Consider the following 23,287-nt stretch of genomic DNA (forward strand, 5'->3'; position numbering starts at 1 on the left):
TCCAAGTGTAGTGTGTTTATATGACGTGATGAGACAGACAGGTATTGGCTGTATCAACGCTGCCTACACCCTTTTTGTGTAACAGACAGAATTCACAACCATCTCGTCCTGCATGGGAAGAAACTCAGTGAAGTTAGGATTGTGAACGTTGGAGCAATCCAGATATAAGGTACAGTGGAGAGCAGACATGGATATTATGATATATAGTTTGGAGTAGATATATCTATTTGTATATAGATATAGCATATAGCCAATATTATTATTATTATTATATATAGAGTAGATATTAATAATATATAGATATAGCGTACATATGGATATAATTATTAAATAGATAAAGACTAGATACGGATATTGTTATTATATATACAGTCGAGTGGATATGGATATTACTATATGGAGTATTACATAGATCTAGAGTAAAGTTGATATAGAGAGTATCTACTCTGCCTCAACATCTCTGTCTGCCTGTATCTGTAGTGTGAAGTGAGGAAGAGGAGCAGCATGGAGAACAAGCTGGATCTCTCTCGGCTCACGGACGAAGAGGCCAAACATGTCTGGGACGTCATCCAGCGAGACTTCAACCTCCGCAAGACAGAGGAGGACAGACTGGGGTGGGTCCTTTCTTCGACTTCTACCTGTCTGTCTGTCTGTCTGTCTGTCTGTCTGTCTGTCTGTCTGTCTGTCTCTCTGTCTACCCCGAGACTTCACTTCCTATTTATACCTGAATGACTTCAGCATCGCTCAATCACACGCGCACACGCACACACTGGAACACAAACTCACACACACACACACACACATACAGAGAAACAAGGACTAAATATGTTGATAATGGCTAGATTGAAATGCTTTAAACAATAATCAACTAGCCTCTGGGTGATGAGCTCAGTACTGAAACTGTGTGTGTGTGTGTGTGTGTGTGTGTGTGTGCAAGCATGTGCGCAACCATGTGAGCTATTAAGAGGGTATGTGTGTGTGTGTGTGTGTGTGTGTGTGCGTGCGCGCGTGCATGCGTGCGTGCGAGCGTGCGTGTGTGTGTGTGTGGTGTGAAAGCCGTTGTTGTTCGGTTGGGCCATCATGATGATCATGGCTCGGTCACAAGGCCTCCTCATCACCAAACACACACCCAGCCTCCCACACACAACAACCCACCGTCCCACACACACAAGGCACAGACACTGGCCTACCAACACCACAAGGAGCTCTCTGTCTGTCGTCTCCCACACCCCTGTAGGCCAACGTAGAGCAACACAGTGTTATGGCAGGCCCCCGTCAACCTCACTGGGGGAAAAACCTCCGGATGTGGACGGTACGTTTGTACGTTCATGTGCAGCAGGAAGAAATGTGGCAAAAAAAATTTGCCACAAAAAAATGTGGTTTTGACATTGTGCCCTTGGATTGCGTGTCTGAGCTTGTGAAAGACGTTTGTACCGTCTTTCAAATGTGCCGAATGATTACACAGACTTTGAAGGCTCACAAACAGCGCAGTCGTGCCAGCTGCCAGATATCGATTTTTTTTCTGAAGAACCTGTCAAATAAAACCGCAACAGGTTAATACGTGACGTTTTTTTTTTTTATTTGTGGAGAAGTCGCTGCATTTCCCTGAATCAAATTTAGCTGCTCTGGAGAGGCCATGGAGAGACAGAGGTGCTATTTGTTATGAGGGAAGCTAACATGGTGATGATGAGATGGTGTTTGGGCACATTGCCTGCAGAGGGTAATCTTACCTCAAACCTTGTTCTACACACACACACCACATAGACAAACACACACACATATATATTATTCAGTTGTGTTGTCTTTTAAAGAGGAAGAGGCAGAAGAAGGAGTTAGCACGCTAACATTCTGAAACGCTAAACGGGCGATGCGAGTGCCTAGCGTCTTTCGTGGTCAACCCCAGTTTGACATGAGCTCCCTTGGTGGCGGAGGCGTTAAGTCGCAAAGCTTCTCCAACCTAACCCCCCATAGAAGCAGTTGCTCCACACTGCCCCCGCTGGCCTGACTGCACTACGACCACATCACTCTGAAGAAGAGCCATTGTAGCCGTCGGGCCTGGACAGCCTGCAAATATCTCGATGGACCTCACCCTTAACCTTTCCCTATCCAGGATGTACTGCAGAGCAACTCACCGTCATGCTATGCACTGTTAGCTAGCAGATCTTGTGAGATGTGTGTGGGTTTAAAGGGTAGAGGTTGTGTTGGGGCTAGAGGGGATTTACGGTTGAAAATGTGCAATGCTCCACGTGAAGCCCTGACACCATGTGATACATCCCCTGAAAACCCTTGGTATCAATTTCTTGACATCCAACTAACCAAACTACTCCCTAACGTTTCTTAATGGAGTGAATAATTATGATAAAAATAAATACTTTCTTCACACAACACAACACAGTGAAACAGCATCTCTGGACTTTGAAGCCATCAGAATCTGGATCCATATTTGACATTAAATTAATACATTTACATTGCATTTACATTTAGGGCACTTAGAAGACCCTTTTATCCAAAGCGATTTACAATAAGCTAATTTGTCAGAAGAGAGTATAAACCATTTGGAGAATAAACCATTAGCCAATGAGAATTCGCCATCCCGGCGTCTTCAAACATTCTGATGATCCAACGAAGCAGACATGTACACAGATTATCATTTCTGTTCTTCTGTATCCCGCGACCCACTGACGGGTCTCAAGCCACAGTTTAGACACCACAGTTTGGCCTTTAGAGAACCATAGCAGCATTAGTAAGCTAGGTACCTAAGGCTTGATGATCTCATAGGAACAACAGGTCGTTGTTTTCCTCCTTTCCGGACATTAGCTGCAGTCCAAGCTTTTTTTTGACCACCTCTCTCCCCTTGTCTCTGTGTCTGTGTGTCTCTGTCCCTGTGTCTCTGTATGTCTGTGATTCTGTGTGTCTCTGTCTCTGTTTGTCTCTGCAGAGACTGTCTCTGTTTGTCTCTGTCTCTGCAGAGACTGTCTCTGTGTGTCTCTGTCCCTGTGTCTCTGTATGTCTGTGATTCTGTGTGTCTGTTTGTCTCTGTCTCTGCAGAGACAAACAGAGACAGAGACACACATGTGTGTCTCTGTCTGTTTGTCTCTGACTCTGTGTGTCTGTGTCTCTGTGTCTCGGTGTGTCTGTGATTCTGTGTGTCTCTGTCGGTTTGTCTCATTCTCTGTGTGTCTGTGTCTCTGTTTTTCTCTGACTCTGCGTGTGTCTGTTTGTCTCATTCTCTGTGTGTCTCTGTCTGTTTGTCTCATTCTCTGTGTGTCTCTGTCTGTTTGTCTCATTCTCTGTGTGTCTCTGTCTGTTTGTCTCTGACTCTGTGTGTCTCTGTCTGTTTGTCTCTGACTCTGTGTGTCTCTGTCTGTGTGTCTCTGTCTGTTTGTCTGTCTGTTTTTCTCTGTCTCTGTGTGTCTGTCTGTTTGTCTCTGACTCTGTGTGTCTCTGTCTGTTTGTCTCTGACTCTGTGTGCCTCTGTCTGTTTGTCTCATTCTCTGTGTGTCTGTCTCTCTGTTTGTCTCTGACTCTGTATGTCTCTGTCTGTTTGTCTCTGACTCTGTGTGTCTCTGTCTGTTTGTCTCATTCTGTGTGTCTCTGTCTGTTTGTCTCTGACTCTGTGTGTCTCTGTCTGTCTCCCTCCCTCCCTCCAGGGAGCTGAAGACTAAGATCGAGAAGGAGGACACCAAGAGGGAGCTGCTGGGCTCCCAGACCAACCTGGCCGACTCCCACTGCATCCGCTGCCTGCAGCCCTTCAAGTTCCTCATCAACAACAAGCGCCAGTGTCTGGACTGCCAGCTGTACACGTGCAAGGGATGCAGCCGCTACAACAAGAAGGAGCACGGCTGGGTGTGCGACAACTGCCGCATGACCAGGTGAGAGAGGGAGCTGTGCCGCGAGAGCCAAGAGCCGTGTCCTGTGGTAAAACATCGGCACGCATGGCATGCTCTTAGACTAGATATAGCTTTTTATGACTGTTTAAACCGCATGGAAAGTCATTGCTCCCTGTCTTTGACTTTAATGCCCCATGGGAATTATTGTCATTCATCATTATTATTATGTTATTAATGATGGGATGTGCCGAATGAAAATGGTTATGCCGCACTTAAACATCCTGTGCTACTTTTATCTCTTGGATTAATTGGATTTTGTGTGTTTTACATTTGAATGGGATCAACCTAAGGTCAAATACTATTTTTCTGTGTTCCCAGACAAATAGAAAGCGATGCATTGGAAGCAATACCACAGGTTGCGATCCATTATGAATCCATTGGCAACCCCAACTAAACCTAGCAGTTGAAAGGATATATATATATATAGGCAGAGACATGCAAACAGAGCAGGGACAAACACTACTGGGAACACAACCACACAGGAAACACAACCCTAACGATTATCAGATGGGATATTTGAAATTTTTTAAGTTCTCTGCACTGTTCCACAAAGTAAAAACTGTGGTGTAACAGTGTCTTGTGTTATTCTGATGTCCTGGGCCCCTCCTGCTAAAAGGATGTGGACCCAGCAGGATCTAGCCATAGAGGACATAGAGGACTGGTGTGGACACATCAGTGTGTAGAAGACGACTGGTGTGGAGAACCACTGTGTCGACGTGAAGGACTAAAGTGTGTCAGTTCTGATGTCCTACAGGGTCCTTAAGATCGGCACGCTGGGCTGGTACCACGACAACGTGCGCAACCGCTTCAAGCGCTTCGGCAGTGCCAAGGTCATGAGGTCGCTCTACAAGAGGCTGAACGGCGACGGTGAGTCGAGTGGGGAGGAGATTTGAACTTCATCTGTGAACGGTGGGATCTTACCTGTTCCCAAACTCTCTAAGCTCAACGTTTGTATGTTCGCTGTGCTCTCAAACGATTCGACAGGTCTTACATTGAGACGTTCAAATCCAAAACATAACCACAGAACATTGACAGGGACAGAATGAATGAATCCAAACTAGCATTTACACAACATCTTCGTCATAATGTGGTCACCAGATTGTCAGCTGGCAGAGTTACCACCCCTCCCCAACAGAAGGCTGCATGCATTCTCTCTGGCTTCAAAGTTTCACAGGGGCCGTTGAAATCACTACGGGGGTCAATATGTCTCGATCGACAATGAGCCAGTTTACCTGCAGTGAATCACAGCCAAGTGAAACAGTTATGGCCAGACCATTAAATTCTGGTAGAGATTCTCAAATTAAGGGACACGTTATGTAGAAACTCTTACTAGGAACATGGGGACCACCTAGTGGTAGATTTAGGAAAAGCTTCGTCAATCTACCATTTGAGCTACTCCATACAAAACAGGAAATGTGTCTGCAGTTGGTTCATTAAGGTCATATACTTAAAAGCTGTGAAATATGTAACATTCTGACGCAGACGATAGCAACCAGTTTGAATTTATCCAGAACTAACAGCCATGTCTCCAAAATAAAAGCCTTAATTGAGTGGTTCTTTCAGCATAAAAGCTCCAATGCCCCAAACATGTTTCAGTGTTTAAATCTGTGTTCTCATCTGCAAGAACCACTTCTTGACCCATGACCACAATAGACTCACCCTGCAGTCAACGACTCTGCTGCTTATATTTACTCCCATCATTCTTTAGTAACACTAACTAATCTTTAGCCTTCTGTGTCCATGAATATCGGGTACGGGGGGCTGGGATGGTGTGTTGGGATCAGACACGGCGATCCGCTCGTAAAAGCGTAACGACCAGGATCAGCTGTCTAATATGGCCTGCATGTGACAATCCAACCCCAAAAAGGAATAAAAGCAGCAGTGTGGAATTGCCCTTAAGCCAGGGAACGATGATGTCTGATGTCACTTAGGAATCCACAACCATACAGTGGTTTCATAAGAGGTGAAGCAGACTGAAACATGTTTGCATTAATATTAAAATCATAGCTATGGAAGGGACACACCAAGCCAGGCTGTCACGTGGGGAAACAATGTATGATATAGTGGAAGTGAATCTGAGGTTCCTTACCACGCTTGAGGGGTTTATTCCACTGATTCCAAAGTTACCAACAGTGATTGGACATGACGTTCTTTGTCTTTAATACAATTTTGTCTTTTATCAACTTTTCAGCTGACATTTTAATATTATTCTGCAGCGCTTTGAGTGTTTCGTTTTTTTCACATTGTCAAGGGAACATCTGGTTGATGGTTATATTTGACCGCTGTGTTAATGTTGGATTTGTAGTGCATTGACAGAACTACTAAAAGGCAGATATTAAAAAAGAATCCACACACAACCCTTTGAATGTAATCGAGCAATCACAATTCGAGCATGAATGTAAATATCTATATGTAACCGGTGACATGTCACTCCCGTCTCTCAGGTGGTCGCGATGACGACACCCAGAGCATGCCTGACGTAGGCCAACGCCGTGAGTACAATGCCTTTAGGATAACCGTTTACTGACCTAGGGTCTGATGTTGACCTGATATACACACCAGATTTATAAACCACCGTTCGACATGGTGCCGTTTGATTCCAGACACATACAACGGAGTGGAGGACGACCACGCGGAGGCAGAGGCTCAGCGTTACAAAATGGTAACCACTTCTCCAAGGGATTAAACCCATTCCATGTTACACTGACTGTTCAGTCTAATAAACCTTACAGGAGGAGTCTTATCTGGGATTCTGAACTGCTGTGGTATTTTGACTTGACATAGCTTACCTTTTAATTAAATTAATGAATGGAAACATTTGTTTTACAAACGTAATAAAATAAAGACATGTTATAAATGTTCTAAAATGTTCTAATGAATTCCTCAAAAGTATGTTCAGTGTTTTGGTTTCAGTGCCTTAAAAAGTTATGGATGCAAAACAAACAGCGCAGTTTTCAAAGGGTGTCTTGCTGACCTAGCTATACATATAATATAACTAACGTGACAATATAATATCGTTCAATACAGTATTATAGAATTGAATATTATATAATATAAATAACTAGACCAACTGCTTTTCAGATGCGCAAGAACAAGCGTTTGCTCTCAGTGCATCCCATGGACTTTGACCCGGAGGACTACTACCCAGCCTACCCTGTATCCCGCAGGCAGTCTTTCCAGGTCGTCCATCTTCACCTTTTTATCCTTCCTTGTATTTAAAGGGTGATTACATTATTGAGTTGAGTTTACTGCCATCTATAGGTAGAAATCAGATGGCGCAGATCACCAAGATCGTTTGCCCTGAAACAAAACGGATTGTCTGGAAAAAAAACAAACTTTTACTCAAAGATGATCATCTCATAATGGCTTTACTTTCTCTTATACGTATTCCCGTATAAAATATGAACAATTTGGTTTTGTTGAAAGATTGTGCTGTGCTCTTCTTAACTTCTATTTGTGAAAATACAGAAGTATAGTTCACCAACAACCTATGAATAGGTGCAAATTCTGTGACGGATCATCGGAATAATCTTTCTTTTTATCACTACCGCTACTCTGCATCTTCTCAAACTTTTAGCAATACCAAGACGAGCGGGGAGGCTATAGAAACGACCTGGAATACCAGAATGAGATGCACAACTACCGCATGAACCGCAGGAAGAGTCTGGACCGCTACGCAATGCGCCCTGGTACATTTAAAACACAGATCCCTGACTAGTATTTAATACCTGACCATTATCTAGGACCTGTTAATTAATTAAGAGACAATTAATTAATACCTGACCAGTATCTAACAACAGACTAGTATTGAACAGAGTCTGAGAAAAGTCCCGCATTTATTTTGTGCACAGGTCTTTTTGTTCCAACCATGCACTGAGCTAGTAAGTTTCCGTTGTGGGTGAAGTACAAATAGTGCAGAGGATTTGTTCTTCCTAAACATTGAAGTTGTATCGTGGGGTCTACCTATTCACCCCTCACAAACCCTTTGCAAATGATCATTGATTCGATCATTGGAGGCACAAAAGGTCAGTTGACGAGAGCACTGGGCTGAGCGTGTCTTGACCTTGTCCCCGTGTCCCAGAGGACTACGGTGAGCATCGGTTGGAGCGCGCCCGCTCCCTGTCCAAGATCAGCTCCTCTGTGGCGCGCCAGCAGTACGTGGACACCTCGGACGAGGAGGACATGCCGCGCTACGCCGGGCCGTACCAGCCCGCCGCACCCTTCCGCAGACGCAACAGCAAGGCCTCCTCCCAGGAGAACCTCGGCCAACCCCCTCCGGTAGGCTGGGACCACCCTAGTTATTAACACTGATACTGCTAGTACTGCTACCCTAGTTATTAACACTACTCCTAATACTACAGTAGGCTGGGACGACCCTAGTTAGTAACACACATACTACTAATACTGGTAACCTAGTTATTAACACCACCACCACTACCAGTAGGCTTGGACCCCCCTAGTTATTTACAATGCTATTACTACTACAAGCCCTGGTAGTTTGGGACCACCGTAACTACTACTTATACTACCAACAGTATACTGCCTGTAACACATAAAAACATTGCCATTACTGGCTGCATAATGCCCTATAGATGCCCCACTAGCAATACTACTATAACAAGCAAGTATCACCCGAGTTTAAAACGTGTTGACTATTCTCTCCTTGCCTTCTAATGTGTGGATTTAATGAATTTTGCAGATCAATGAGCTGAGCAAGAGGATGTCGGCGATCGAGAGCCTCCTCAACCGACTGGAGGAGAAGATGGTTTCGCCAGACGAGGAGGTGAGGCCAGAGACTGTGAAGCTGTATCAGATTCACTCTACAGAACATGCGGACGAGGACTGCCCTTCAACCATCGGACGTTGGCCTCCATGTAGTGTTTCTAAAAGCATTAGAGCCCCATCACTTAAATGAGCCAAATTTCGCTCATGCTACTTTGAATCAGTTCACAATTGATCTAGGTTCTGACTGGCTTAGAGGTCAATCATGACCAGAACCTCCCGCCAAAGAAACCAAGTTTTACCCGGGTAGCAGTAGGCCTCCGCCACAAGCCCCACCCCCTCTCTGAGTCTAATCCAATCCGATAACGTTCCATATCCCATTCCCGGATTGCTATTCTAAGCCGCGCATGAGATCGGTTCTGAGGGCTGCGGTCTCTCCCGGCAGGACGGCCAAAAGGCCCCGGGGGGCACGGAGGAGGAGAAGCTCCGGAGGAAGCTGCGCCAGCTGGCGGGGAACCTCAGCGATAAGGGGCTCTCCTCGGGGGAGGAGGAGGCTGGCAAGAAGCTCCCGTCCTTCATGGCCAAGGGGACCTCGGCCAAGAACAGCACTCCGGCTCGAGTTCTGAAAGACCCCGAACTCAGCTCTTCCAGCGATGAGATACCCACCGAGGGTCAGAAGGTAGCGTACTTGCCGGAAGGTCAAAGGTGATTAAGGATGATTCGGGCTCTACTTGGTGTTTATCGTTGACAGGTTGTGGCTGAGTGGGTTCTAGCGGTGCATTGATACCAAATAGGACCCTGGAGGTTTATGATGTCCCAGATGAGAGGATGACCGGGGGTAGTGTAAATTAATGGTCAAAGATTAGATCGTGTTCAATGGCCTCAATTGAGCCACTTGTGACTTCCCATTTCATGAGAGCAGAAACCTCGAAGTTCCTACTGGGTATGAATGCAGTATCTGAACTGAGCAAGGCTTCCACTGCATGGCTTTGCTTGAAGACAGATCAAAACATAGATATGGCTCATAGATAGATCCATCATTGATAGACGTTGTTAATAATATTATTCATAGATGTCATCTGTAATGTCTTGCATGCCAACCCAAACTTGACGATCACAGGGTTTTAGTGAAAATACAAGATGAATTGGTCAAGTTGGTTTGATGAAACCGAGATAAGATAGGGTTAGGTTAACCACTTACAGGTTCAAGATTTAAGTGAGGAATAAATGTTCCCATGTTGTACTGGGTGTAAATACTCTTCAGATGATTCAGCTTGTGATGCTGCAACCTCTAACTGATTGCCTCCACACTAAAGGCAGCTCTGAAATATAGTCTTTATTCTAAATGCCATGCGCAACGCTTTGCCCGGCTGTGTGTGGATGCAATAGATCAGTAGCTTCCTACCGGACTTCACCATGGTCTTCTGTAATGGTCAACAGAGGACGAGGTCTTCTGTAGATAGAAATAGCAAAAAGTTTAGTATTAAGCACTAACATTTATATATTGGTAATAACAACAATTAAATATGTATATACATGAAACCTGTAGTTTGCTAGTACTATAATGTTTAGCATATACATTGCTTCTGAGAGAATCTCAAATTTCGTACAAAATGATTTTGCTATTCCTTCTTTAAAAATGTAAACAAAGAAACTATGGGATGAGGCTGCCTTGGTAGATTTTCCTCCCACAGACCCAATCAATTTCTAAAGAGATAACAAAAAAGACTGGGTGTACTGTTGGAGCAAAAGCGATGCCTGATGTTGAAAAGCGACAAAAGTACAGGTTTTAAGTGAGTTTACGTCCCGCCCCGACCCCACTACCCCATTCACATGAAGCCAAGCAGGTAGCTACCGTAAGGCTACCTAGGGATAGCATGCAGATGTCTGAGCGGAAGAGTATTCCAGCTGCTAACGTCTGTCCCCTCTACATGGCTTCCAGAGATCCACGGCGGCCGGCCTCTGTGACCTCACCACTGAGGTCCTGAGAACCATAAACGCGACAGAAAACGCGATGGTCGAGTACGGCCTCGCGAAAGAGCCAAACGAAACACAGTACCCCTTAGATGGGCCCGGCCTAAAGCAGGCAGACGATGCTTACAGAGAACTTGAGGAAAATGTAAGAATTAAAAAAATTGACACAATGAAAAAGAGAAGAAACTGCATGTCGTTTTTTTTTTTCCCGCTATTTCTCCGTCTCTTCTTGTATCACGCTAACGCTAACACGTAGCACTCTAGAAGACGGCTAACTAAGCCACGCCTCCCTAGCTCGTTTAGAGCATGTGACAAGTGTGTTGTTTTTCTTTTTGCTGTTGTCCCTAGCTGCATAGTCCAACGATAGCTTATCGGTCGGGCTGGGTATTTATATCGGAGGTGTCACCGAGCCCTGGGCACTTCAGAACAATGGTGTAGTCCTTCTGATGGGTGAAATAACCTAAATTAATAAATGCAATTGATGGAAAGGAGACATTATTCAGGCTATTTTAACATGCAAAATACACACATTTTCCTGTTAATGGATGTATGATTGAAATTCCACGTAAAATGTCGACCCTCTAAAGAATGTTCCAAAACAACGATAAGGACAACAATGTTTTGAAAACTTGCCATAATAAGTGAAGTGTCCAGTGTCTACTAGCAGTTAGTGAATGGAACTCCCAGAGCCATACATACGTAACTCATATTTAATTGACTCTTTACATCGATGAAATTATAATGACATGTGATATGACGCAAATAGTCCTAATGGGACTTAAGGAATCTATCCCTCAGAGCGATACCCAGCCCTCACTTGTAAAGAGACCGCTACAGAAGTAACTTGGAGGTGATGGACCGTCAGAAGACTCTATATTATGTTATAAACCTCTCATGCAGGTTTACGTGGCTGCCGGGAAGTCCTTTGAGTTGGAGACCAAGTTGAAGCAGTTGGAGCAAAACGCCAAAAACCGCTTTGGCGGCGGCGCCACGGACTCCGACCTGTCCGAGCTGGAAGACGTGGTGGCCAAGACCGCCGCGCGGGTCCAGAGTACGGAGAGTGAGGTGCGTGAGACCTGCTTCCTCTGGTCCAAACAACCAAAAGTGGATTATGGTGCCGTGGATAATTGAGGGCTTAGTATAGGTATATATTTGAGAGTTTTTAATTAGGCCTAAATTTTATTTTTGTAAGTGTGTGAAATGTCTCCGTTGTCTCTTAAAAGTAAAATGTGGTCATGGCGCCAAAATGGCAGTAAGCACCATTACATATTTGCTTATCTCAACAAGAATGGATTTGGAGAATGACTCTTAAAGTCCTTGACCTCCAGGTCGGTCTGGAGCACGTCTCTGACGTCTTGCTCATGACCACGTTCGCACCGCGGGGTGATGCTGCCTTACTTACAGTGTCTCTCTGACAGGTCTCTGACATAGAAAGCAAGATCGCCGCCCTCAACACTGTGGGTCTGGACAAGAAAAAGAAGGTGGGTGGAAGAATCCAATCCGACTGTCCATCGTATTTCTCCAGAGAGGCGTTCGAAAGTTGTTTCAAAAAGTTTTGGGGGCATTAGACTGGCTCAAGTGCTACTACCCCAACTAATTCTGGCAGTTGATTTGAAAACATAACTTGAAAACGAAAAATGGTGTTTACTGGTGGAGTTTGTGGACTGAGTATCAGATATTGTCATTTGTCATGGTCATTTTGTTCAAATATATAGAGGTTAGAGTTGTGGTCTGGCGCCCCCCTGTGTCCAGTTCAAGCCCCACTAAATAAATCAAGACCATACATTTTTTTACATGGACGCCACATTGGCCTCTGGATCGTACAACAACGTCGCCGCCATATTGGAGAGCGTTTATATTTCTCATGTCATTGAAATGATTTGTTTTTATTCCAAACTTAAAACAATTAATATATTTTTTAAAATATAAAATACATCAAATATTATTGCACATGAAGCAGCTGCCCCAACAGGCGTCTATGTATACATTGTTATGATCTTGACACTTTAGTGCCAAACAGCCATTCCATGTTGATTTTTCTGATTGGTTGTTTTTCTGCCCCTATGAAATCATTGGTCACTGGTTTCGGGTAGAGGGTCAAACGTGCATTTGATAAGTTACTTTTGGGTACTAAATTGAGTGACTAATATTCTGTAGATGAGGATGATCGACTATTGTATCCTTATTGTTTGATTCTACACATTATGATTCATTATATGTAAAAGTGAATTCACATGCATTGACCAGGTTTTTGGCAATAATCGGACACATGCACATCACCCACACATTCACTGAGCATCTTCTCATTCTGTCAGATCTCCGGCTCCCAGCAAAGGAAAAGGTCCACGCAAGACCCGTCAGCAAGTAAGCCTGAAATCCCCTCAATTCATATGAAGTTTATTCATAAAGTGAATTGATATGAAGTTTTATTCGTGAATTAAAGTTTGAAAATCACCGTATGATTAAAACTTGATATGAATTCAGTTCATGAATAAAACATCTGAAGTTTTATTCATAAACTGAATTCATATCAAGCCTTTGTATAACGAAAGGTAATCCTAAGAAATGTATTCAGGAGATCATTGTATTGTGTGGCTATACCCCGTACATTTTACATCATTATGTTTCATAATAGTACTTGATGGAGATATTGAAGATAGATACAGTGGCAGCTAGCACCATTAGCCCTGTCAGCATGCTGCATGAGTTGACAAACTGTTAGAGCTCTTCCCACAATACTAAGCTATATTAATTGTACCCACACTCAAAAAAATACCTTAAGAAAAGGTAGGAAGTTTAGTAGCAACGTTATTCCGTGTAGAGACTTTGACTAAGTTGGATCTTTATAAAAATCCTCTGAAACCGTCTTCGGATCCCACAGGAAGCAGCAACGGGTCCGGATCCATGTGGAGACCCCCCACCATGCATTGAGGGGCTCCCCATCACACACACAAAGGGGACTTTCTTGAGGAAACAAAGTCATTTTATTTCAGTTCAATAGAGGGACGACAAGAAGGGGGGTGCTTTTAGGGGTGAATGGTGAAAATTCTAAAATAAATTGTATTCAGGTTTTTTTAATAATTGGTAATTTCAGCCAAATTAACCATATTTTGGCACTGAAAAATTATATTTAGATGTGATACAAAACTGTAATATATGACAAGATTATTTCGACTTCCACTTGCCGGACCCAACCTTTTTTTCCACCCCTTGCTCCTTTCAATTATTTTTATGAATGAAGCTTATTTGTGACATCATGCTTTAAAGGTTAAAAAGTTTGTTTGACACTAGATGTGAATTAGTTTTGTTTTGTTCTTTAAAAAATATTTGTATGCCTTCATTGAGTTGATTTAAATCTGTAAATTACTCAACTATCACTATAATTGGTTATGTTCAGCATTCTAAAACACTCCTATTTATATTTAATAATTTTCAAAAGTATATTTATAACTTTGGTATTCTGACAAATAATTGCAGAAACACTGTAAACATCTTAAGAAAATGCAACACAAATAGAACAATATTCTATAAAAATCGTATTTTTGTTGTTATGATTCACACCATGATGTATATTAAATGATGCTATCGTTCAAACACGCACGGCTGTAAAAACGAAAGTCTTTGAAAATATTATGAGAGAAGATTCATTCAGATATAGGTTATACAAAATGTAGTAAAAGTGAATTGCAAAGAAAAGGCTGTTCTTGACTTTATTTTCCAACTGTACTGTAGCCTACTGCTCTCTGTATCTCAAATAAACAAATTACAGAAAGATTCAATTGATTTCCTTCTTTAAATGGGTTTGTGCAATATGCATGGTGGCAAAGATAAGTCAATAGATAAAATATAGCAGAAAAACCTAAAATAAGCTCAAATTTAAAGATAAGAAACCAAAGATAAGCTCACAACAACGATAAATTCTAAATCTGATTATATATTCATGCAAAACAAACCATAATCTTCTAATCAACAAACAAATATTAAGCGCACTAAAGAGAGTAAATTGAAAAACAGTAAAAGATGGTAGCAAAAATTGACAAATATTTTAACACAAACAAAAACATATGAACATTTTATTCTTGATAGGCCTATCTTTCTGTGATGGCATGAGCCTGATGCATGCAATATTTTAATTTAATTTTAAAAACCCGTTGAGGTTATCATTTAAGGACATTGATCGAACGGCACATCAATTAGGTAGTAGGCCCTCAGGAAGAAATGGCTTTTTTGTATGTTGTCAGCCGAGAGGTATAACAGATGATATATAAAAAAAAACTCCTTGTAGGCTTACCTTGGCATCACCTTGACAAGTCTCCCGTAGCTTCTGCATGTGGAGTCTGGGGATGGAGTTTGAGTTAGAGTTCAGATGCTACCAATCGATTTGGTGTGGCTGCAGATAAAAGATACTAACTACCAGCGGCGTAGGAATGAGTTTAACATTGGGGGGGACACATATCGGAAACCTGACAGATCCGTTAATGGTTTGAAAAGAAATATGTCATAAATTAACCACTGAAAAAATTCACAAATATATTTTATTCTACTAAAAAGATACATTTGTAACTGTAAAGGAAAACACATTTTGAATGGCAGTAATGAACTGATAAATATCAAATCAATTCTTTAGAATAAGAAGCGGTGACAAGACGCTGTGTTGCGCTTTCAAAATAAAATAAAATATTTTTCTCCCCCGGTATAATTTTTAGGTGGGACAAATGCGGCTGTCTCCAATATTGGAGGGGACACGTCCCCTCCGTCCCCCCCGGTTCCTACGCCCTTGCCAATTACTCACTATTTCAATACAAGAAACCTCACAATACACGGTGTGAGTCTCTCATTACATTGTGCAGTTGTGCCACGGAGCTAGACCACCTGAGGTCACGCACCAGCTACGCGTCCGGTGCTGTGACGGAGGTGTGACCAAAGGAAGGTGCTTTGAAAACGCAGAATTACCTGCATATAAACATTAGAATTTGAAGAAAACCAACACTGGAAAAGAAACACAAATGCACATCACAGACTATATAATAGATATAAACATCGTACCCTACCATTGAATAGTTGGTAGGCTACGATGTGAAAGCGAGTGAACTACTGCTTTTAGATGTGACACTCATATAATGACAAAATTACCTTTGCTAAAATATGTAATACATTACTTCACCACTAGAGGGAACTGTAAAACTACACAAGGCCTACAAGTACAATTATATTATAATAAAACATATATGTATTATATTATCTATTGTATTCATATGTATTACATTGTCTATTAAATTGCTCTAATAGAAACCCAATCGTAGTATGAATTAAGTTTCACTTTATACCTTTACACTTTATCAGACCGTTATTTCACGCGGGTGTCTTTTTCAATCGCCCATAAGTCTGCGACTATGCACCATTCATCGGCCTGACTGCAGGATATGGTAACGTAATGAAAACATATCTCAGGGCTGGGACAATAGGTCGAGTGTAGTCTTAGCTGCGGGCTGCACGGTGCTCGGTCCCGGGTGGCAGAGGATGCCATTCTGCGTGCTCTGCAGAGGGCCGTGCCCCGGAACGTGAATACATCTTCTGGCCGACGTCATCAGGGATCAATTCGCAATAAAAGTTTCCTCCCTCTTTTTTTTTGAGCGACGTTCAGGACTCAAGAGGCCCGTGGGGGGGTCGAAGGGATGCTCTATCTGGAAGAGAGACGGCCCGTGGACACACTATTGCGTCTCCGGCATCAAATATAAACGTTGCATGTGGTTTGGTGGATGGAGGGCGGATTAAGTCGCTGACGAGTCGTTTTCTGACGTAGGATCCCCGTTGTTGGAGCATCAAGCGTCCAATGTGCTCGTCAGCAACAGGCATCGATGCATGTCTGATGGGTCAGGCTCCAGTGGTACCTTTTGATTGGCCACTGCGGGCGTGGGAGACCCGATGGACAGGAACGACAGCGCGGTGGATCAAATCCTAAAACGTTACGCGTTATCGTGTCGACACTGAATCGACCACGTTCTGTGTGCTTTTTTCCTTGTTTTTTTTTGCATTACGTGAAAAAGGAGATTTCCAACCCAGGGGACATTTGGCTGGCGAAATTTCCCCCAGAAATCGTGTTTTGTTTTTTGCAAATATAGCCGAGGGGTTGACAGAGGCTCGCCATGGGGACCCAGGTGAACGGGAGGAGGAGGAACCCTAACCGGGAGAAGCTGACTGCAGAGGACGATGCCTTGAACCAAATCGCTCGGGAGGTAAGTTGGTCTGGTTCTGTCAAAGCGTAGGCAAACTCGTGTGTGTGTGTGTGTGTGTGTGTGTGTGTGTGTGTGTGTGTGTGTGTGTGTGTGTGTGTGTGTGTGTGTGTGTGTGTGTGTGTGTGTGTGTGTGTGTGATATCAAGGACAGATCATCCGGTAAACATCCCTGTTAGCCAGTTGACCTACTCCACCTTCAGTGGCCAAAACGCAGTAATCATTAGTGTAATTTATGCGTGACGCGGGGACCCTCAAAGGCAACACTATGCATTCTCTCTGGCTGAACAAAAGCTCTATTATTTTCGGGCTGCAAGCTGAGACGTTGGCTTTGGCCTACATAGTCAAGAATGCTGCTGGAAAATGTTGCCGCCCGACATGTCCACATGCATGTGAACGATGGGGCGGTGAATATGCAACCAAAACAGTGATGACGCGTTTTATAACAGGGTGATCTCCTGGGTTTGTTTTTGGGCTTGATGCGTGTGTTGCATGCATAGTGGAAACTGAAGCCATGCAACGGTGTTGTGAAAAGCATATTTATCACACGGTCATCCGTTTGCTGCCTACGTCACGAGGCACACACGCTCCTGCAGGAAGGGATGTATGGTCTTCCAGGAGGAAGTGATAAATCACAAGGCTTTGAACTATTGATGCAGCCTGCTCAAACCATTCACACGTCCGGCGACAAGCGCGTTTGTTTGGGAACAGGATTATATTTATTTTTCCATTTCTTTATCAATTGTGTTTTAGCTGTACGTTTGGGTCAAGATAAAGCTGTTCCATTTTGCCCTCAGATTCAAAGCTTACGCAACCAAATCCGAAATTAGTTACTTTTAACGTTCATAACATTGCCATGGGCTACTAAGACATTATGACGCATTTGAGTGTTGAACAATGAACTATAAAGTGAATGAAGGTCAACGTTCACAATCTAACCCTTACAGCCACGTGGCCCTGCCTGGCCGTTCTCGAATGAAGCTGGACTACTGTCTGTAATCGCCCCTTTTTGGAAGAACCAAACCGTGGGTTGCATGTCATGTATACAAGCCCGGTCAGATATCTGTTTCACTCAGGAAGTCTGATCCGGTGCAGTCAGTCTCAAATGTCTGTCATACAATAAGGTTGCTGAACAACTTCTGACACACTTTGATCCAGCCGCTAATGCCTGATATTAGCGGTTTACATATAATCCAAGATATAATTCACCCCAGAATCCGTATGGCACTATATATACCGACCTTATTTGGTCATGTACGCACAAAATATGACTGTGCGTGTGTATTAGCTGAACATAAACACACCAACCAAAATATGCTGTTTACAGACTCACAGAAACACCGGGGACCTGGAGAAACATGTGGGGGTGCACAGGGGAGCAATCATGGTATGTGTGTGTGCATGTGTGTGTGTGTGTGTGTGTGTGTGTGTGTGTGTGTGTGTGTGTGATAGCTTTGCCAGGATCAGGTTTGGACCTGACCTAGTCGGCACACTGACAGCTGTGGCTTTTCATGCCCCCCTGTGTGTGTGTGTGTGTGTGCGTGCATGCGTTCATGTGTGTGTGTGTGTGTGGGTGGGTGTGAGTGTGTGTGTGTGTGTGACCTGCATCTCCTAAACCTCTCCCTGCAGCAGTGGTGTCCTCAGCTCCACACATACTTATCAGCTTCACCATCATCACAACCGTTTCTCTGGGTTAGCATTGATGCAACCGTCAGGGAGCAGCCTTCCCCGTTGTTATTATTATTATAATCAACATTAATACTCCTCCTTTTTTTGATGCATTCATTCATCCATTCAAAATTCATTCACCCATTGGGGACAGTTAGAAACGTGAGACGTATCTCGTTTGATTGTGTTTCAGCCTTGCTGCGCTTAGGATCAGGGTAGTTTGTATTTGGCCTCTTGTGTAGAAATATTGGCCAAGCGATGGCTCTATAAAGAGGAGTGCTTCTGCCTGTGTCTGACCTTGGCAGATACACACCGCTAAAGGTATGAGTTCTGTGTGTCTAGGGAGACGTTTAGGCAGCAGCACTCCTTATTATAGAGCCATCGTTTGGTCAATATTTATTCAGTTGTGATTTAATATGCACTGTGACATACTTTTTTTAAAAACCAAAGACCAAGTTTGGGGCATGTACTTCTCTACCAAGTATGAAATTCCTGGGCTGCTTAGAAGCGACCTGATTGGTCTCATTTGCATACTATAATTTGCGCATAATTCTGCCATTGTTTTACTAGATAAAAAAATATATCTTAAGGTAGGGCATGATTAAGGAGTATTCATACCATCTTTTTTTAAACCAGCTTTCTTCCTGTTTACATATGTGTATTTCATTTGACATCCCTCAAAAACTGAAGGGAGAGATAATTACAGAAAATTTGACAGAATAGTAATAATAATAAAACAATGGAGACACAGAACAACAATAGTGTGGCTTGCTCCCTTACTAAGGAAAGACACATGCTTTACATAGCAAAAAATGTGATTGCTCGACTAACGCAAAGGCCCCGTGACTAAAACGTCCTCTAGTTTACTATAACTGTGTGAGGCTTCCTCACACAGTTATATGGCAAGTATATTTTCTTATCTTTAATTAAACAGTAACTCTCACTGAGGTTAAAATCGAATTTACACAAGACTGGCCTGTATACCTTATAACCAATAAGCAGAACAAGAAAAGATACTCCCACACAAATAAATATAAATAAGTACACATATGTACATGGTACTTAATAATATGACACACAAATGGCTGCCAGTAATAGACAAACATTACCCGTGAATAAATGAATACAAAAGCCTTTATTTAAATTGTGACCAATAAAAAATCCCCTTTATCATAAGGGTAAGGTAATCATGCACTTATATTACTCTGTTTACTTTATCATAAGGGTAAGGTATTCATACACTTATATTCACTCTGTTTATTTTATCATAAGGGTAAGGCATTCATACACTTATATTCACTCTGTTTACTTTATCATAAGGGTAAGGCATTCATACACTTATATTCACTCTGTTTACTTTATCATAAGGGTAAAGTATTTATACACTTATATTCACTCTGTTTACTTTATCATAAGGGTAAGGCATTCATACACTTATATTCACTCTGTTTACTTTATCATAAGGGTAAAGTATTTATACACTTATATTCACTCTGTTTACTTTATCATAAGGGTAAGGCATTCATACACTTATATTCACTCTGTTTACTTTATCATAAGGGTAAGGTATTCATACACTTATATTCACCCTGTTTACTTTATCATAAGGGTAAGGTATTCATACACTTATATTCACTCTGTTTACTTTATCATAAGGGTAAGGTCACTGTTTACTGAAGCTTTGTTTTTTTTATATATTGGAGACGTCAAACTCAATCATCTCTGAAACACCCTAACCCCTAACCTTAGTGATGAACGGGGGGGTCTAGGTCTGTACAGTTTGGCTCAACAGGCCATTCAACCTTTGTACCATCCAAACAGTTGTTCAAGCGTAGTTCCACGGTGTATTCATATCAGAATGAAGGATTCTGTTAACGCTCACTTGATTAACTCTTGCGAAAAAGGATGATGATATCAAGATAATCAGTCGCAAGAAGACCATGGGAAGTGAACACACACACACACTCACTCACACACGCACTCACACACACTATTCCCCCCCCCGAAACAAATACTCTTGGAAAGAGGTAAAACCCTTCAGAATGAACTATGATAAAATGGTATAAGATAAAATAGTTCCAAAGTGTCTCGCAAAAAAGTCATGCCCATTTTATTGGAATGCTTTATATAACCCTTAAACACAGTTCCAGTCTCAAAGGGCTTCACAGGATACATAATACGAAAGCCCCTTAACCCTAACCCTAACCCGAACCCTAACGGTGACCCTCAGCCCTCTGATGATTAGGGTAGAAAAAACAACCCCCCCCCTCTTCCAGCTGGGACATTTAGGAGGGTGATTGGTCATAATGACAGACAGACACGAAGATGAAACTATTACAACAAACGGTGAAACCCTATCCAACCATAGGTCCATACAGGAGGGGTAACAGAATGAGTGAATGTACGACACAGCTCTCTGGTCGGTGAGAGAGAGACACCATGCTGACTTCTTTGGACGCTTGACTCTTACCGCCCTATTTAAGCCGCCTCTTTAAGATGCTGAGGACTGGCGACCGGCTTGGCCTGCCTAAAGAGGAAGGGATTAAACCTTAGAGTCGCCTTTACACACACACACACACGCACGCATGCACACACACACACACACACACACACACACACACACACACACACACACACACACACACACACACACACACACACACACACACACACACACACACTGTTCACTGTCAGTAGGTCACGTGATCCGTGCTACTGGAGAGATGTGTAACAACGCCGCACATCCTAGCGGAGTAAGAACCAATGGCTGGGGCATGTCGTCTCCCATGTAAGGGACCCTTGCGTTGTCGTGCTGCTCTGTGCCTTCATGGACGTAGAGGGACAGGACGGTGGGCTGAAGAAGAGAGCCAACGCTTATGGCGTCGGAACGCATGCAGGTGGGAATCGAACTCGTGGAGTATCGGCCTACATGGTTAGGGCACTAAATCTACATTTACATTAAGGGCATTTAGCGGACGCTTATATCCAAAGTGACTCACAATAAGTCCATTTGTCAAAAGAAAGAGATCAACAATATATCGCTGTCGGTACAGTAAGGATGTTCATAGAACCAAGGGCCAAGCACTAACAATTGCTTGGTTAACCCATTCCATGTAAACAACAGAGATAGCTAGGATAAGACGCTACACAATGCTAAGTGCTATTGTTACGTGCCAGGACGTACAGCACACAACAAGTGTGTACATTAAGTGCCAGGACGTACAACATACAATACGTATGTACATTAAGTGCCTTCAAAAGATAGTTTGTCACTGAATTTGAAGGTTGACGTGTGATGAGTCTTCACATCAAAATAAGTGAAGTACATTAGGTCGAGACATAACCGCTGCCCTGCATGTTTCTCCAGACTTAGACTGTTTACCACCTAGCAGGTTTGAGGTTAGACAGAGATCAGAAGGCCAGAGATAAGGAGCCTGTATTTCTACTGCGTTTAGCGTGGCTGGAGGTCATTTCCATTGAATCTCCCTACATCTTGCACCCTATTGTTTGTGGATTGCAATTGTACCGTTCTGAACACAGGTGCTCTCTCTCTCTCTCTCTGGGTAGGTTTTTAAACCTGTCCCCTGCGCAGAGCCCAGTGTTCAAAGGCTGTCTAACAGGTTTTATCTGCATTCTACAATGCTCCGTGGACTGACTCGCTTTAACCACAGTACTACCTATCATGTGTCCGGGTCAATCTGCTATAAGCAGTGCTACCGTGTTTTTGCGCTGCCCTTACTAGACGTATGAATGAGGCCTACTGCGGGTTCAGTCTTTACTGGGGTAAAGGATGATGAGAGAAGGCAGGGGACCGCTGTTTTCCTCCCATATGGGCCCCTGTGCTCCTCCTTTTGCTCACAACACTGTCTTTTTGTTATTATTATACCTGGCTGTTTGCTTGGCAGTGGAGGAAGTGGCAGATTATTCCCTCATCAATCATTTTGACTTGGGGAAGGGTTTCTTTGGTTTGGTTTTTGCCTTGGTCACGCTTGTTATGTGGGGCTTATTCTCTTAAGTTCTTGGGCACCCGGTATGTGAAGCCATTCCAGCTTGCAAGGCTTAACGCAAAATAATAACAGTTTGTAAATTTTGTTTTGTAGTTTGTAAGCTTGTACGTTTTCACTTGCGGTCTTAGTCACTAGGGTTTTATAATGTGTGTGAGTTAAGTTGGGTGACGTAGAAAGTGTCCTTCATTTTGTGCCATTCATAATTTCCCCAAAAATAAACACTTTTTCCGAGTTCAGGTTGGGCACTGGTGTGTGTTTGTGTGTGTGTGTGTGTGTGTGTGTGTGTGTGTGTGTGTGTGTGTGTGTGTGTGTGGGGTGTGTGTTTGTGTGTGTGTGTGTGTGTGTGAGACAGGGGGAATGCAACAGAGAGCAAGTGAGAGAGACAGCAATAGAGAGAGCGAGAGAGAGAGCAAGAGAGCGAGAGAGATGATGCATTTGTTTGTTTGTATGTATGTGAGTGAATATTGCACCTGTTTCACAATTTCAAATGTTCTTTGGGAAAGAACTCTCAAAAATACACACACACTCTCAGACACACACTCTCTCGCACACACACACATCTGGCCTGGGTGCTGTTGTTGTGTGTGTGTGTGTGTGAGAGAGTGTGTGTGCGAGAGTGTATGTGAGAGACTGTGTGTTCGATAGTGTGTGTGTGTGTCTTCACTTTTGATGTCCCTGGTACTGCGGTGAGTCATCAAACAGTGGATTTTTTCCATGCTGTGGTTAACAAGGTAAACTGAGGCTGGGTCCCCGCTTCAAGGAGGCGTCCTATAGCCTTGACCCCTATTCAGTTA

General features: G+C 43.1%; 2 protein-coding genes across 6 annotated transcripts in view; both read left to right on the forward strand.

The window, feature by feature from the left end:
• Positions 1-492: 492 nt before the first annotated feature.
• mlpha (melanophilin a) lies at positions 493-13,543 on the forward strand. The gene is made up of 15 exons (XM_079734579.1): positions 493-614; positions 3,651-3,872; positions 4,645-4,757; positions 6,335-6,382; positions 6,494-6,552; positions 6,972-7,070; positions 7,468-7,579; positions 7,972-8,168; positions 8,590-8,673; positions 9,058-9,291; positions 10,555-10,731; positions 11,487-11,651; positions 12,005-12,067; positions 12,902-12,950; positions 13,468-13,543. Exons 1-15 carry the CDS (start codon positions 505-507, stop codon positions 13,515-13,517), a joined length of 1,782 nt encoding a protein of 593 aa, XP_079590705.1. The 5' UTR covers positions 493-504; the 3' UTR covers positions 13,518-13,543.
• Positions 13,544-16,238: 2,695 nt separating this feature from the next.
• lrrfip1b (leucine rich repeat (in FLII) interacting protein 1b) overlaps positions 16,239-23,287 on the forward strand; it is a 31,853-nt gene continuing 24,804 nt past the window's right edge. For all 5 annotated transcript variants that reach the window (XM_079735057.1, XM_079735059.1, XM_079735058.1 and 2 more), the window contains exon 1: positions 16,239-16,822. In XM_079735057.1, coding sequence (XP_079591183.1) covers positions 16,733-16,822 — 90 coding nt within the window. In that variant the 5' untranslated portion in view covers positions 16,239-16,732. The remainder of the gene's footprint in view (positions 16,823-23,287) is intronic.

This window comes from Pollachius pollachius, assembly GCF_949987615.1.
Source record: "Pollachius pollachius genome assembly, chromosome: 4".
NCBI classification, from domain to species: domain Eukaryota; kingdom Metazoa; phylum Chordata; class Actinopteri; order Gadiformes; family Gadidae; genus Pollachius; species Pollachius pollachius.

Bases quoted from the DNA above. Each gene is read 5' to 3' on its own strand.
- mlpha (XM_079734579.1), top strand. From the start codon at position 505: ATGGAGAACAAGCTGGATCTCTCTCGGCTCACGGACGAAGAGGCCAAA. The intron at 6,383-6,493 runs GTGAGTACAATG...GTTTGATTCCAG, and splicing joins GCCTGACGTAGGCCAACGCC to ACACATACAACGGAGTGGAG. The intron at 7,580-7,971 runs GTACATTTAAAA...CCCGTGTCCCAG, and splicing joins CCGCTACGCAATGCGCCCTG to AGGACTACGGTGAGCATCGG.